Here is a 15,597-nt window from a genome sequence, read left to right as displayed (position 1 = left end):
ATCGATATCTTCTCGGTCAGGGACTGATATACATGGAGAACCCCCCGGTGTTTTGGTCTTATGGTATGGCTCTTGAGTGCTCAGCCTTGATGATGCACAGTTATTTGGAGGTAGTTATCTGGATTACTTTGTGCTCAAAGTAACCCTCTGCTAGGGCTTCTTTTGCCAAAGTCTGGAAAGCTTTCCTACAGTGGGGTGATAGGAATTAGGTGGAGTCTGAAAAGGCTCCCATTTCGGTAGTCCTGGCTTTCTTTCAGGAAAGGGTTTAGATAAGATTCTGTCAGGGGTCTCCCTGAAAGTTCAGGTTGCAGGCCTTTTGTGTTTTCAAGTGCCTAGATGCGCTAGTTCACTTTCTACTCTTCCTGATGTGTCCAGGTGTATGGGGAGAGAGGGTGTTTCGTCTGCATCCTCCCTTGCGTCTTCCTTTCCTTTCATGGAATCTTACCATCATTTTGCAGGGCCTTGGTGAGGCTCCTTTTGAACCACTATAGGATGAATATCTTCTGGACCTAACGGTCAAGATGGTTTTTCTGGTTACCATTGTCTCAGCACAGTGTATTTTGGAGCTTTATGCTCTTTTGTACAGGGAACACTTTCTCCATATTATAGATGCAGGTGTTTTTCCTCCGTACTGTACCTTCTTTCTTACTGTACCTTCCTTCTCGGTCTTTCATGTCAACCAGGAGATGTTAGGTTGCCTGCTTTTCATCCTACAGGTTTAGAGCGCAAAGATCAGATCTTATGCAAATTGGATGTCCGGGAGGGTCTTGCTCCATTATTTGGAGAGGACTAATGAGTTCAGGCTGTCTGATTTCATTTTTGTTCAAACTGTTGTGCCTTGCCATGGTAAACAGGCATCCAAGTTCTTGATTGCTCGATGGATTTGAATAGCCATTTCCATGACTTGTATCGCCTGTGGCACGCAGCCACCGATTTCGCTTAAAGCACTCTTGATGAGATGATGAGGAAATCAGATCATTTCTTTGTCCTTGTAGTGGGTCCTCGTAAGGGGGATGGCGCTTCTAAGGCTACTATTGCACGCTGGACCAAGGAGACTATTGCTTTTTCTTATCTTCTGAAGAAGAAGCTTGTTCCAGAATTTCTTAAGGCTCATTCCATTAGGGGTCAGGCAGCTTCCTGGGCTGAATCTTCTCTGGTGCTTCCAGTGGATATATGCAAGGCTGCAGTTTGGTCTTTTCTGCATTCTTTTGTAAGACACTACTATGTGGATGTTCAAGCGCGTCAGGACACGGTATTCGGTGAACATGTTCTGGTGTCAGCCCTTCAGGGGTCCCACTCTTAATGGGTACTGTTTTGGTACGTCCCATTTGTTAAGGATTATACCTGTCTACAAAGCGATACAGAAGGAGAAATTAGGTTCTTACCTGCTAAATTTCTTGTAGACCGGTATATTAGCTTGTAAATTAGCTTGTATATTAGATTGTAAATTAGCTTGTAGACCGGTATAGGCCCACACCTTATCTGTCTTTGTGTGGTGATTGCAGGTTTTTGTTTTGCTCACATGCAGATTTTTTTTTTCTGCGGGTTATAGAACTTTTCTAGGGCCATGGAGAAGTAAGAACAGTGGCTATGGCTCAGCTGGTGAGCTGTGGGGATTATTTCTATACCAGGATTAAGTTCTACACATGTTCCAACAGTAGTTTATAAGTTTTTGTTGTTTTTTTCCATTCCTGTTCGGAGTGTGTTATACTGTTTTCAGTAGAAGCCTTTCCTAGGTTCTGCTTGGCTATTCGGCAGACTGAGTTGCTAGGGAGATTCTAGCCTGATATACAAGTTTGTGCTCAGTCTCCACCTGCTGGTAGCAATGAGGCATATAACCCATTCTTTAAGGACTATATCGGTCTACAAGCTACCAGAAAGAAAATTAGCAGGTAAGAACCTAATTTCTCCTTTTATGCACATACTAGAAATGGGATTATTGTCTGGGGAGGTCTTACATTAGGATTCACTAAGCCTATTTACTAGCACAGTTTAATAAAAGGTCCCTAAATTTGTAACTGTTTTTGTCCTTAGTAGCTCTACCCTAAAGCTGTTCTGCTAAGTTGATATACAATGCAAATCACATGGGCATTTCAAGAGAGATTTTGAAACGTATTTCTAGTCTGCAGTTGATCACCTATAAAATTAATACTGTATGAATCTTTTACCTGGGGCAAATAATGATGTACTATGCAGTGTAAGGGCAAGTTACTTCATGTTTTGAGATCCAAAACTGATAACAATTTAAATTTTTCTTGTATTATTATATATTTTCTTGTTGAGCAGATCAGTGCCACAGCCAAAGCCATTTTCATGTATCTTCTTCAAGGGCGATTAATGATGATGGCACTAACTTGGAATAAGTTTACTGAGGCCCTCTATCCTGTCATTCCAATTCTGCAGGTAATTAGCATTATTTTATCTTCAAAGCAGCATATATTTAAATCAGAGGTTAATTTGCTTGAAAAATGTGTGGTAGTGTTGCTGTTTTATTGAAAAAAGATATTCTCCGTGCTTGTCTTATGTGTTCTTAAATTTAGATATACAGCAGGGTAGATTGACACTTTTTTAACTTGAATATTTTCTGGCAAAGATATGATATAATGTTTTAATAAACATAGTTCACTCTATGAACCTAATTATAACCAGCAAATATCAAAATATTTTTCCATATCTATATCTTTATTTCTAGTGCTGTTTATTTGAGCAGTAGTTTTGATTAGATGATCATTTGATTTGTTCATAGTTATAATTTTTTCTGTTTTGAAACATTTTTCAGGGTTATGCAGATACAGAAGAACCTTTGGGCAAGTGCATTCTATCTCTAAATGAGACTATATCGGACTTAAGTGACGGCAGTCTTCCTAGAATAGTGAGACTTAAGGCAGCTCTTAGACTTCTGCTGGCCAAAAAGCAGTCGTGAGTAATCCTCTGTATTAACTTTCATATATAAGAGCTAAGCACTAAAACTATACATAATTTATTTTTGCATGTCCATCAATATGAAATTAATATACACGGTAGCATGTAGTGACCTGGTGTTTAGTAGCATTTATTACCTTAAGAATGATGACAGCAATGAGTGGATGGAGTAGCCTAATGGTTAGAGCAGTAGACCTGAGAGCGAGAAAAGCCAAGTTAAAATCTCAAAGCACCTTCTTGCAATTGTGGCTAAGGGCTAGATTCACTGAAGATAGCAATTCAATCGCTGTTGGCCGATTCCTGACCGATTTTAAAACAGCGATTGATTCATTATCTTTTTTGCATGCAAATGATTTGCATGGAGGTGCAAGTCATTTGCATGCAAACTCCCGACAGTTACCGACAGGTCTGCAGCAGTCGGGTTTGACAGTAGTGACATGAGAAGCAGCCTCTTGTCACTGCTGTCAGGGCTTCTGCAGGTTTTTTTTTTTAAATTGTGCACATATTTTGCGTGTATTACACATGCAAAATAACTGTTCAATTAAAAAAAAGAAAAAAAGCCCTCCCCCAACAAAGTGCCCCTCTGTCTCCCTGAACCAAAATGACCACTGGCCTAGGCCGGCATTGTGTTGCGGTCCCCCGGAGGAGCAGGAGGACTCTGCGGTTCCTCCTGCTCCTGAAGACTGACTGCGCTGGAGGCATTGTAGCAGGAGGGACTGAGCATCCCTCCTGCTCCTTAAGGGGAGGGGGAGGAGAACAGATATGGGGAAGGGGTGTCTGGTGGCAGGAGGGAGTTGGAATCCCTCCTGCCATTCAGTTTAAAGCGGCAATGATGGTGGCAGCGGTCATTTTGGCTTGGGGAGAGGGGGCACTTTGTTGGGGGGGCTTTAAAATTTTTTTTTTTTTAATCAGGCTGATATTTTGCGTGTGTATAAAAAAAAAATGGAAGAGGGAGTATGTATGGGTAATTGTAATAACGGTGAGACTAAAGCAGATAGAATATAACTATTGTATTAAAAATAAAATTATGTGCCATTAGCTTTCAAAGACCAATCACATCAAAGAATGATGCTTGTCTGGGTGGTTGTATCCTTATGCACACAGACTCTCATAACATTGACAGACTTTTGTGTATGTGACGCATATGTCATCTATTCCTGGTATACTTATGAAGGGAATTTTTAAAATAAAGTAAAATTCTAGAATCTCTCATGGCACACCTGGAATCTCTTCGGGGAACACCACTGTGCCTTAGCACACAGTTTGAGAGACACTGACATAATCTCTTGATCATGTGGGTAATGTTTAATTATAGCATCCTCATGACTGTTATGGGGAAATATCTGAACAGGCCATCTGGTGAGGACCCTTACTACATTCCTATAAAATCTTCTTTTCTTCTTGCTAGTTCTGCAAAAGTTGTTTGTGACCAACACAGAAACCACATGTCTTGTAGTTCTAGCTACCACCTGACTCTCTGTAAGCCTTTTGATAAACAGCTCTGCTTCTACTCTGGAATTTTCCCGTATCTCTCATGTCATCTAAAGTTCATCCATTTGTCATTGTATCCCACAACATAGGTACCATTGTGATGATTATGTCAAATCCATATCTCAAACTCCATTATTCCATTCTTTTCTCTGCTTCTGTTCCCAACCCTCAATTTACAGACTTAGGCCTGTATGTATCTCACTGGATACCTGACATCTCAAAGTCTTCATTCTCTTGCACTCTAGCCATGTTATTCCCATCAGTGTTCTCCCCAGAAATTTTTTCCATCCGGGTGGCATGATAAAGTAGCTGGGTGGGGCGGAACGGGGAAATTTGGTGGTTAGAATAGGGTCATTAAATCCAGTGACGTACCTAGTATATATAACAGCCAGTGCTGATCATTTTTTTAACAACCCCCTCTTCTATATAAAAAAATTATTTTTAGTAATAATCCATGAGTCGCACAACAAGGGTGCACCTAGGAAAAGGAAGCATCTTAAACACTGCAGTGAGCACTAGAACACACGCATTGTAAAACTAAACATGCCAGATAATGCCCAGTCAATTGATCTTGTACAGTCAATGCTAACAGAAAACCATGTCCTTTTCATACACAAAGAACACAGAAACACGTTTGCCCAATATGGAATAATCACAAACTAAAAATAGAAATATGTAGACAAAAGTTAAACTGAAACGCCAAGAAACCAGACTCTGCATACAATGCAACACCACAGAAACATTACATTCCATAGCAAAGCAGCAGATGAATCCAGACTAGTGGGTATAGCTCACATCGACCAGCAGGTGGAGATAGAGAACTGATTAACAGTTGGCCTTAAAGCCTGGTGTTCTTTCTGTTGATTCAGTTTTGCTCTATCTCCCAGCAGGGTCTGAGCTAGCCCTCTAGCTCCTGGATTCTGGATACTGCCGGAGATATTGGTGTTCGGTGGACTTCCTCTGTTGAGACTCAGTCTCTTCAGTAGGACAGGGGTGCCTGGCTGAGTGGTGCCGGCTTTAGGAGGTACACCTGGGCCCTCCCAGGTCCCTGCTCCACCCTTCCCTCCGTGTGATTGAGGGGTTTGTGGTCCTGCAGGAGTCGTCTTTCTCTTTCTCCATTCCAGTACAAAAAAAAAAAAAAAAGAGTCGACTTCCTGTCTTGTGCTGAGCTTTGCAGTCTTTGCATTTGATTTCAGTATACTTACCAGCTGTATCCTGGCGTCTGAGATCGCGGGAGCGAATTGGTGAGTGTTTTCCCTGCCTCGGGGCTTGGGTGTCGCGTTCCGGAGTGTAGGGGTGGTTGGGGGCGGAGTCGGCAGTCGGCGGCGTTCGCCGCGTGTAAAAAAAAAAAAAAAAAAAAAAATTTTTTTGAAAACACAAGCCGTGCTGAAACGCAGGCTGACAATGGAGGCAGGTCGCCGGTGTTCGCGCTGTGGGGCGCGCAGAACACCGTCGGGCCTTTGCTCGGCCGAGTGTGAGGCTCCACCGGCAGAAGATGCCTTTTTGCAGGCTTGTGAGCTGGCTATTGCCCGGGTCAGAGAGGCAAGGGAAATGTCCCCGGAACACGAGGGTGAGTCTGAGCTGCAGGGCTCTTCCGTGGCACTGGGGAGTCCGGCGGCGGCGGGGGAGTCGGGAGCACCAGCGGAAGTCGCGGCCCCGCTCCCCGTCGCGGCTCAGGGCGGGTCAGTGGCCCTTCCCTTTGGTTCATTTTCGCCGGAATTTGTTATGCTGCTGCACCGGGCATTTTTGTTACAGGGTGCGCAGCCCGTCCCGCCGGTGCCGGGGGTCGATGTATCCCTTCCGGTGCCCTCGTCGTCGGCTGTGGGGCCTGGTAAGACTGGCAGGCCGGCTGAGGGCACGGTGGGCTCGCCGGGGCGGTCGCTGCTAGCAAAAAAGCGCAGGATCACGACCGCGGAAGCAGAGGACATTCTGCCTAGATCCCCTTTTTCTCTTCCGGAATCCTTGGAGGAGGGGGAGGTCCTAGATTGGGATGCAGGGGATCCCCCGGGTCAAGAGGTGGATGACCCGTCCGCTCTACGTTTATTTCATAGGGAAGAACTTTCTTCCTTAATTTCGAAGGCTTTACAGGGGCTGAATATTTCTCAGGCAGATACGGCGGTATCGGGTAATCCCCTGATGGCAGGTACGCGTAGACCCCCTAAGTCTTTTCCGGTGCATGAAGCCATGCAGGAGCTAATCTCGGCGCAATGGGATACGCCAGACTCCAGTTTGAGAGTGGCAAAAGCCATGCGGCTCTTGTATCCGGTTGACCCGACTGAACTTGATAAGTTTAGATTACCCAGGGTGGATGCTTTGGTGGCAGCGGTAACTAAAAAGACTACCTTGCCGGTGGAGGGGGGAGTGACATTGAAGGATGCGCAGGATAGGAAGATTGAATCTTCATTAAAAATGTCCTTTGAGGTAGCGGCAGTTACCTTGCAGGCCGCAATCTGCAGCTCTTATGCGGCGCGAGCATGTCTGCAGTGGTCGCAGGTCATGGCTGATACTTTAATGGAGTCTGGGGGTTCTGTCCCTTCGGAGCTGGCAGATTTGGAATCTGGCTTGGCTTATCTGGCGGACTCCTTATATGATATGATTAGAGCGTCGGCGAAGCAGATGTCTCTTTCAGTGGTATCTCGCAGATCCTTATGGCTACGGCATTGGGCGGCCGATGCAGCTTCTAAGCTTCGGCTGGTGAGACTCCCTTTTAAAGGGGGTTTATTGTTTGGAGAGGATTTAGATAAGCTGGTGAAAGATTTTGGGGATACCAAAACTCAACGTTTACCGGAGGATAGGGCTAGGCCCCCGGTGAGGCCCTCATCGTCGAGACCGCGCTTCAGGGATGTTCGAAGATCCCGGTCTGGTAAGCCTTTCTTCAGATCAGCATTGGGTTCGTCCTCTGCTTCGAGACCGAGGTTTCAGCAGAGGGGTTCCTTTCGTACGACGAGACCCTCTTCGGGACCGTCAACACGTACCCCAGCCACTCGCACTCCACAATGACGGGGGCTTGGCTCCCTCCGCCTTTCCCTTAGGGGGCCGGCTTTCGGAGTTCCGGGCGGAGTGGGCCACGATCACGTCGGATCAGTGGGTGTTGGACATTATACAAGAAGGGTACAAGTTAGAGTTCGCCTCTCCCGTCGTAGATTCTTTCTTGGTGTCCCCGTGCAATGGGGCGGCCAAGGGAGACGCGGTCAGAAGGACTCTTCAAGGGCTGCTCGAGCTAGGGGCAGTGATACCGGTGCCCCCGGAGGAGGTCGGCAGCGGTATATATTCCCTTTACTTCATTGTACCAAAGAAGGGAGGGTCCTTCAGGCCGGTGCTGGATCTCAAAAGGGTCAACAGATTTCTCAGTGTTCGCCATTTCCGGATGGAGACGGTGCGCTCGGTTATTGCGGCTGTAAGACCGGGAGAGTTCCTCACGTCCCTCGATCTCAAGGAAGCGTACCTACATATTCCAATCTGGCCTCCGCATCAGCGGTATCTGCGGTTTGCGATTCTAGGCCAGCATTATCAGTTTCGGGCAATGCCCTTTGGCTTGGCAACGGCTCCCCGCACCTTTTCCAAGGTCATGGTGGTAGTAGCCGCCTTTCTCCGCAAGGAAGGGATTCGGGTGCACCCTTACCTAGACGACTGGTTAATCCGCGCCTCGTCCAGACAGGAGAGTGTGGCGGTTACTCAGCGAGTGATCTCTCTCCTCCAGTCGTTGGGGTGGATTGTCAACTTTCCCAAGAGTTGTCTGTCCCCATCGCAGTCTTTGGTGCATCTGGGGGTGCGGTTCGACACGGCTCTGGGGAAGGTGTTTCTACCCCGAGACCGGGGGGAGAAATTGCAGGCTCAGATTCGCCTACTCCTCGGGTCGGCCAGACCTCGAGTTTGGGATTATGTTCAGGTGCTAGGCTCCATGGTGGCGACTCTGGAGGTGGTCCCCTGGGCGCGGAGCCACATGAGGCCCTTACAACAGTCTCTGCTCGCTCGCTGGTCCCCCGCTTCGCTGAACTACAATGTGCGTCTCCAATGGAGTCGTCGAGCAGCTCGCAGCATGCAGTGGTGGCTCCACGAGTTGCATCTTTGGAGGGGCATGCCGTTGGCCACACCGGACTGGGTGGTGGTCACCACGGATGCCAGTCTGCGGGGATGGGGGGCCCAGTGCCTGCAGGCGTCAGTCCAGGGGATGTGGTCCTTCCAGGAGGCCCAGTGGCCCATCAATTTGTTGGAGTTAAGAGCAGTCAGACTGGCGCTGCTGGCTTTTCAGTCACTGATTCAGGACAAGCCGACCAGGATCTTTTCGGACAGTATCACGGCAGTCGCCTATGTCAATCGGCAAGGGGGCACCCGGAGTCCGCAGTTGGCAGAAGAGGCAAGAACTTTGTTTCAATGGGCGGAGAGGCATGTGCCGCTGCTGTCGGCGGCACACATTGCAGGGCACGAAAACGTGCAAGCGGACTTTCTCAGCAGAAATCTTCTGGATCCGGGCGAGTGGGAGTTGTCTGCTCGAGCGTTCGGCCTGCTAGTCCGTCGGTGGGGGTTGCCGGAGATGGATCTCATGGCCTCGTCCCACAATGCGAAGTTGCCTCGGTTCTTCAGCAGACGCAAGGAAAGGGGATCGGAGGGGGTGGACGCATTAGCTCTCCCATGGCCTCCGAATTCCCTTCTGTATGTGTTCCCGCCTTGGCCCATGATAGGTCGAGTGTTGCAGCGCATCTCTCGTTTTCGCGGCAGAGTCATCCTGGTGGCTCCGGATTGGCCGCGTCGGCCGTGGTACGCAGATCTGATGCAGCTTTCAGTCGGCGAGCGGGTAAAGTTCCAGGTCACTCCGGACTTACTGTCTCAGGGTCCGATTTGGATGGAAGATCCGGCCCGCTTTGGTCTTACGGCCTGGCTATTGAGCGGGCACGGCTGAAAAAGAAGGGCTATTCCGAGCGGGTGATTGCCACCCTGCTTAAAGCCAAGAAACTTTCGACGTCGGCCTCCTATGCGAGAGTCTGGAGGATTTTTGAGGCATGGTGCGGTCGCCAGGGAGTGGCGCCCTTCAAGGCTTCCCTGCCGGCGATTCTGGCTTTCCTGCAGGAGGGCGTAGAGAAAGGGTTAGCCTATAACTCTTTAAAGGTTCAAGTGGCGGCCATTGCCTGTTACAGGGGCCGGGTGGATCGCTCGGCTCTCGCGTCGCAGCCGGACGTGGTCCGTTTCCTCAAGGGGGTTCACCATATCCGCCCGCCGGTAAAGCGAATTTGTCCACCATGGAATCTTAAACTCGTCCTTGGAAAGTTGCAGGGGGCACCTTTTGAGCCCCTGTCAGCGGCCACGTTGAAAGATATCACACTGAAAACGGTTTTTTTGGTGGCGATGGCTTCAGCAAGGCGAGTATCGGAACTGCAGGCGCTTTCTTGCAGAGACCCCTTTTTGCGTTTTTCGGAAACGGGTGTGTCGGTGCGTACGGTGCCGTCCTTCCTGCCGAAGGTTATTTCTTCCTTTCATGTGAACCAGAGTTTGTTCCTTCCATCCTTCCGGAGGGAGGATTGGGGGAAACGGTTTGTATCTTTACGGCTACTAGATGTACGCCGTATGCTGCTCCATTATTTGGGAGTGACGAATGATTTTCGTCGGTCGGACCATCTCTTTGTGGCATTCGCGGGTAAAAACAAAGGGATGGCGGCGTCTAAAGCGTCCATTGCGCGTTGGGTCAAGGACACTATTGCTTCAGCGTATGTGTTGGCAGGGAAGAAGGTGCCGGAGCACCTTCATGCTCATTCCACTCGGGCTTTGGCGGCATCTTGGGCGGAGTCCGGGGGGATGGCTTTAGAGGAGATTTGCCGGGCGGCCACTTGGTCGTCGAGGAATACTTTTTCACAGCATTATCGGTTAGATGTAGCGGCCCGTTCAGAGGCGAGTTTTGGCGCGGCAGTGCTGGCAGAGGCAGGAGTTGCGTCCCACCCAGTTTGAGTTTGCTTTGCTACATCCCACTAGTCTGGATTCATCTGCTGCTTTGCTATGGAAGGTAAAATTATGGTCTTACCTGTTAATTTTCTTTCCTTTAGAAGCAGCAGATGAATCCAGAGCCCCTCCCCAATTGCACTGTAGGTGTGTACGGGGGTTAGTTGATGGGTTTAGTTGAGGCTATGGTTGGTAAGTGTATTATTTCTTTGCGAAAAAAAAAAAAAAAAAAAAAATTTCAACAAATAATAATATTAAGAAGAGAAAGACACATTTTCTACTGGAATGGAGTTTTGTTGTGGCTCATTCTCCTTTCGGGATGCTTGGGCAAAGTGCATAACTGAATCAACAGAAAGAACACCAGGCTTTAAGGCCAACTGTTAATCAGTTCTCTATCTCCACCTGCTGGTCGATGTGAGCTATACCCACTAGTCTGGATTCATCTGCTGCTTCTAAAGGAAAGAAAATTAACAGGTAAGACCATAATTTTACCTTACATTACATTACATTACATTTCGAATTTCTATTCCGCCTATACCTTGCAGTTCAAGGCGGATTACAAAAGATTTGTCTGGACATTTTCCAGTGAAGATACAATTTTTTTTTTTTTTAAACATATGGGAGATAGCTGGATAGAATTCTATGGGAACTTAAGGGATGGATATTAAACTGACAGTGCAGAACTGTGTGAAAAAGACAAATGGAATACAGTTAGAGAGGGTAAGATTGCAATCTATTTATGGGGTTTGTTTACTTGGAAGGTGTTTAGGTGGGTAATTTGGGGGAGAATTATCTAGAGGTAGGTGAATCTTCTGGAGGTAAGAGAGGAGGGGTTAAGATATTTGGATGAATTTTTTGAAAAGCAGGGTTTTGATTTCTTTTCGGAATGTTTTGATGTTGTCTGTTATTGTCATCAGGTTGGAGATGGAATGGTTGAGTTTTGCTGCTTGTGTTGCCAGAAGGTTGTCAAACATTTTCTTGCGTAGTGTGCCTTTGAGTGGGGGGAAGGCAAAAGGGTTCAAGGTTCTTCTGTGTCTTGAGGTGGAGGTCTGGTTTAAGCGGTTATTTAGATAGGAGGGGGAAGAGCCGTGTAACGCTTTGAATACTAGGCAGTGGAATTTGAATTGAATTCGTGCTTGTATGGGTAGCCAGTGAGAGTCTAAGAAGGCAGTTGTTAAGTGATCGTATTTTTTAAGTGAATAGATCAGTCTGAGGGCGGTGTTTTGTATGGTCTGGAGTTGTTTTATCATAGTGGCTGGACATGGAAGATATAGGGAGTTGCAGTAATCCAGCAGACCTAAGACTAGGGATTGGACGATTAGTCTGAATTGTGCTTGGTTGAAGAATTTTCTGATTTTACGTAGATTTCTCATGGTTAGAAAAGCTTTCTGGGTCGTCTTATTGATCTGGAACTGCATTGTGCAACATCTGTCTATCGTAACTCCTAGGAGTTTTAGTTCGGGTTGTATTGGGTATTTGGTGTTTTTGATTTCTAGTTCGGTGATGGTAGGAGTTTGGGCCTTTTCGAGCAAAAGGAATTTTGTTTTTTCTGGGTTCAGTTTTAGTTTGTGATCCATCATCCATTTTTCTACTGTATCTAAGGTTGTTTCTAGCTTTGTTGTGGTGGTGGTCTCTGATGGGTCGAAAGGGAGGAGTATGGTGATGTCGTCTGCGTAGCTGAAGGATGTGACATCTAGGGTATCAAGAGTGGCTCCTAGGGAGGAGATAAAGAGGTTGAAGAGCGTAGGTGAAAGAGGTGATCCTTGTGGAACTCCGCAGGGATTTGCCCATGGCTCTGACTTGATATCATTGTATTTTACCCTGTAGGTTCTAGATTTAAGGAACCCTTGAAACCATTTGTAGACCTTGCCTGAGATTCCTATGGCGTCGAGAATCTGTAGTAATAAGGTGTGGTCAACTAGGTCAAATGCTGCGGAGAGGTCTAGTTGTATTAATATCATTTTTTTTCCTTTGCTAATGTGTTGCCGTGCTGTATCTAGTAATGTGACAAGTAGTGTTTCTGTACTATGGTTAGTTCGGAATCCTGATTGTGATGGGTGGAGTAGGTTATGTTTTTCCAGGTATTCGGTGAGGTATTGAGCAACTAGGCCTTCTATTATTTTAACGTACATTGGTATTGAAGCAATAGGTCTGTAGTTGGAGGGGCTATCTATTGGGCCTTTGTGATCTTTTATGATTGGGGTGATTAAGATCTCTCCTAGGTCCTGTGGGAATTGGCCTTCTGTCAATGTGGTTTGAATCCATAGCATGAAGTTGGTTTTGAATGTGGTGGAGGCATTTGATAACAGGTAGGTAAGGCAATTATTTAGGTCGCTGGAAGCATGGCTGTATTTATTGTAGAGTCGGTTCATATCCGACCAGAGTAGGATTGGAAAGTCAGACCAGCTTCTGTCTGCTACGATGGCTTCGCCTATTGAGGGGTTTGTTGTTATCTTTTCTAGATGGGTGTGTGTGTTGATGAATGTGGATCTGATATTGGTGATCTTGTTTTTGAAATGGTCGGCTAGGTGGATGGCTGTTGGTGGGTGGATACCTTGGGTGGAAAGGTAAGGTTTGGTATTAGTGAGGTTCTTTACTAGGTTAAATAGCTTTTTTGTGTCTGGGGTTTTTGTGCCTATCATTTTGGAATAGTAGGCTTTTCGTTTTTCCTTGAGTTTGGTTTTGTATTGGTTAATTTGGTTTCTCCATGCAGTTTTGGTGTGTTCTAAGCTCTTATTTTTTTTCTAGTCTCTTTCTAGTTGTCTGCAGAGCTTTTTAGACTGGAGAAGTTCATAGTCGAACCATTTATCAGAAGGTCTGCATATTTTGAATTTTATTTTTTCTGGGGCTAGCTCATTTAGAATGGTTTCGCTTATGGATCTCCATTGGGATACGAATTTGTTGGGGGCTATGTTGGTGGTGGCGTGGTCAGCTTTATCCCAGAATATAGAGGGTTCGATTTTTTGGCGTGCTTTGAAGGAGGTTTTTTTTGGAGGTTGTTTGTTAATGCTTTGAGGCCAGTTGATGTCAAAGGTGTATTTATAGTGATCTGACCAGAGGGAGGGGTGCCATGCACCGTTTGAGATATTGATTTTGGGTTTGTGAGGGTGTTGGGTCATGTAAGCAGCGAGATCTAATTGGTGGCCTTTTTCGTGTGTGGATTGGGGGTTGAGGATCTGGTAGTTCAGTGCATTAAGGTATGAGAGTAAATTTAGTACTTGTTTTGAGGTGTGATCTTCTAGATGGAGGTTTACGTCTCCTAGGAGAAGGTTATGAGGAGATGTTAGGGAGTTCTGGTAGATAAACTCTTCTAGGGCTTGTTTGTTGTCATTCCATTTTCCTGGTGTTGAGTAACAGAGGATGCATGTTAGAGTTCCTATGAGAGAATCATCGGATAGTTGACAAGCTAGGAGATCTAGGTGGGGGGTGGAGTGTTTGTCTAGGGTCTTTATATTGATGTTGTTTTTGAGTATGATGGCTAGACCTCCACCACGTTTTTTTTTTCTGCAGATTAGTTCTATTTTATAAACCATTGGGCAGAGTTCTGTGATGGAGGGATCGGATTCTGAGGTTAGCCAGGTTTCGGATAGGAATAAGCAGCTTAGTTGTTTTTTAACTATCCAGTCTTTAATAAGGTCTGCTTTTGTGCTTATTGATCTGATGTTCATGTATGCACAGGATAATGTGGTGTTAAGTGTTTGGGGAGTGGGTGAAGGAGATTTTCTTTGGAGTGTGGGTGATAGTTGTGGTTTACTGATTTTGGTTTTGGGGGCGGTCTTTTTCCCCAGCTGGTTGGTATGCTGATATGGTTGAGTGAGGAGCAATCTATCAAGTTTCTGGGCGAGTATAGTTTTATCCCAGGACAAGCAGGCAGCATATTCTTGACTGATGGGTGACGGCACCGACGGAGCCCCGGTACGGACAATTTTAGAGTGATTGCACTCTAAGAACTTTAGAAAGTTCTAGCTCGGCCGCACCGCGCACGCGCGAGTGCCTTCCCGCCCGACAGAGGCGCGCGGTCCCTCAGTTTCTTAGTTTCCGCGGAGCTAAGAAGACGCGTTTTCAACGGCTGTTGAAACTTTTTTCTCTTTGCCTTCCCGCTCGCGTAAACTTTTGATTATTTAATCTTATTTCTTTTCTTTTTTCTATTTTGTAAAAAAAAAAAAAAAAAAAAAAACTCCTTCATTTTTTCTTTAATTTAATCTTTCCCCGGCGGGGCCTTCTGCCACCATCGAAGCCTCGGCCTTCGATTTGGCTGAAGCCGTTTTTCCTTTCATGCCCCCTCAACCGGGTTTTAAAAAGTGCCAGCGGTGTGCTCGGCCTATATCTCTCACGGACCCACACAACTGGTGTTTACAGTGTTTGGTTCCTGAGCATCAGGCCTCTACTTGCACCCGCTGTGCCACTCTAAAAAAATGGACATTAAAAAATCGCCAAATCCAGCAGCGATTATTGTTCGGTGCCGAGATGTCCGACCCCGTTCCATCGACTCCAGCTTCGGCACCGATTCAGTCGGCACCCTCTTCTTCGACGCCGCGTGATTCCGCACCGGCGTCTCACCAGTCAGGTAAGCCGGCTAAGAAGCCTTCCCCGCTGGAGCGTCCTCCGGTCTCGAGTGCAGTGAGTCCAATCCTGCCGACTGTGAGACGCCAGCGGAAGCGTTCCGCCCCTATAGAGGTGAGTCCCTCGACATCGGGCTCCTCATCTCCGGGGCGTCGAACGGCACCGCAGGTACCGCAGAAGAAAAAGGCGGTACCGGTGCCATCTCTTGATGACCGCATCATGGCCATCCTTCAGGTGCAGCTTAAGGACCAATTGAAACAGCTCCTTCCTGCTATCCTGGCTCCGAACCTTCCGGTGCCGGTCCGCACCGAGCTACCGGTACCGATTGTGGAACAGCCTGTGTTACCTGCTTCCACTATTTCGGTACCGCTTCAACTAACCTCATCGGTATCGATGCCAGTTCTTGCACCGGAGCCGAGAGCTCACCATCAATCGGTGCAGACTTCGGCACCGGTGCGACCGATAACATCTCCTGACTCGATATCGATGAGGTCGGGTAAGTCGTTACACAAAACCCGACACTTACAATCATCGACACCTGAGTCTCGGGACCATACTCCCCATGTCAGGGATCCTGATCTGTGGGGAGACTCAGAGGAACCCTTTCTTTCTGAAGGCGAATGTTCCTCAGAGGAGGAGGATTCAACTGTCCCTGACCCATCCTCCAAACAAGTCACTTCCTCTTTCTCC

General features: G+C 47.0%; 1 protein-coding gene across 3 annotated transcripts in view; it reads left to right on the top strand.

The window, feature by feature from the left end:
• RTTN (rotatin) overlaps window positions 1-15,597 on the top strand; it is a 385,080-nt gene that overhangs the window by 123,837 nt on the left and 245,646 nt on the right. For all 3 annotated transcript variants that reach the window (XM_033934249.1, XM_033934250.1, XM_033934251.1), the window contains 2 exons: window positions 2,287-2,403; window positions 2,780-2,919. In XM_033934249.1, the coding sequence (XP_033790140.1) occupies window positions 2,287-2,403; window positions 2,780-2,919 (257 nt within the window). The remainder of the gene's footprint in view (window positions 1-2,286; window positions 2,404-2,779; window positions 2,920-15,597) is intronic.

The sequence above is a fragment of the Geotrypetes seraphini genome, chromosome 2 (assembly GCF_902459505.1).
Source record: "Geotrypetes seraphini chromosome 2, aGeoSer1.1, whole genome shotgun sequence".
NCBI classification, from domain to species: Eukaryota; Metazoa; Chordata; class Amphibia; order Gymnophiona; family Dermophiidae; genus Geotrypetes; species Geotrypetes seraphini.
Note: the sequence above shows the minus strand (reverse complement) of the source record. Positions and strands in the feature narration are given on the sequence as shown.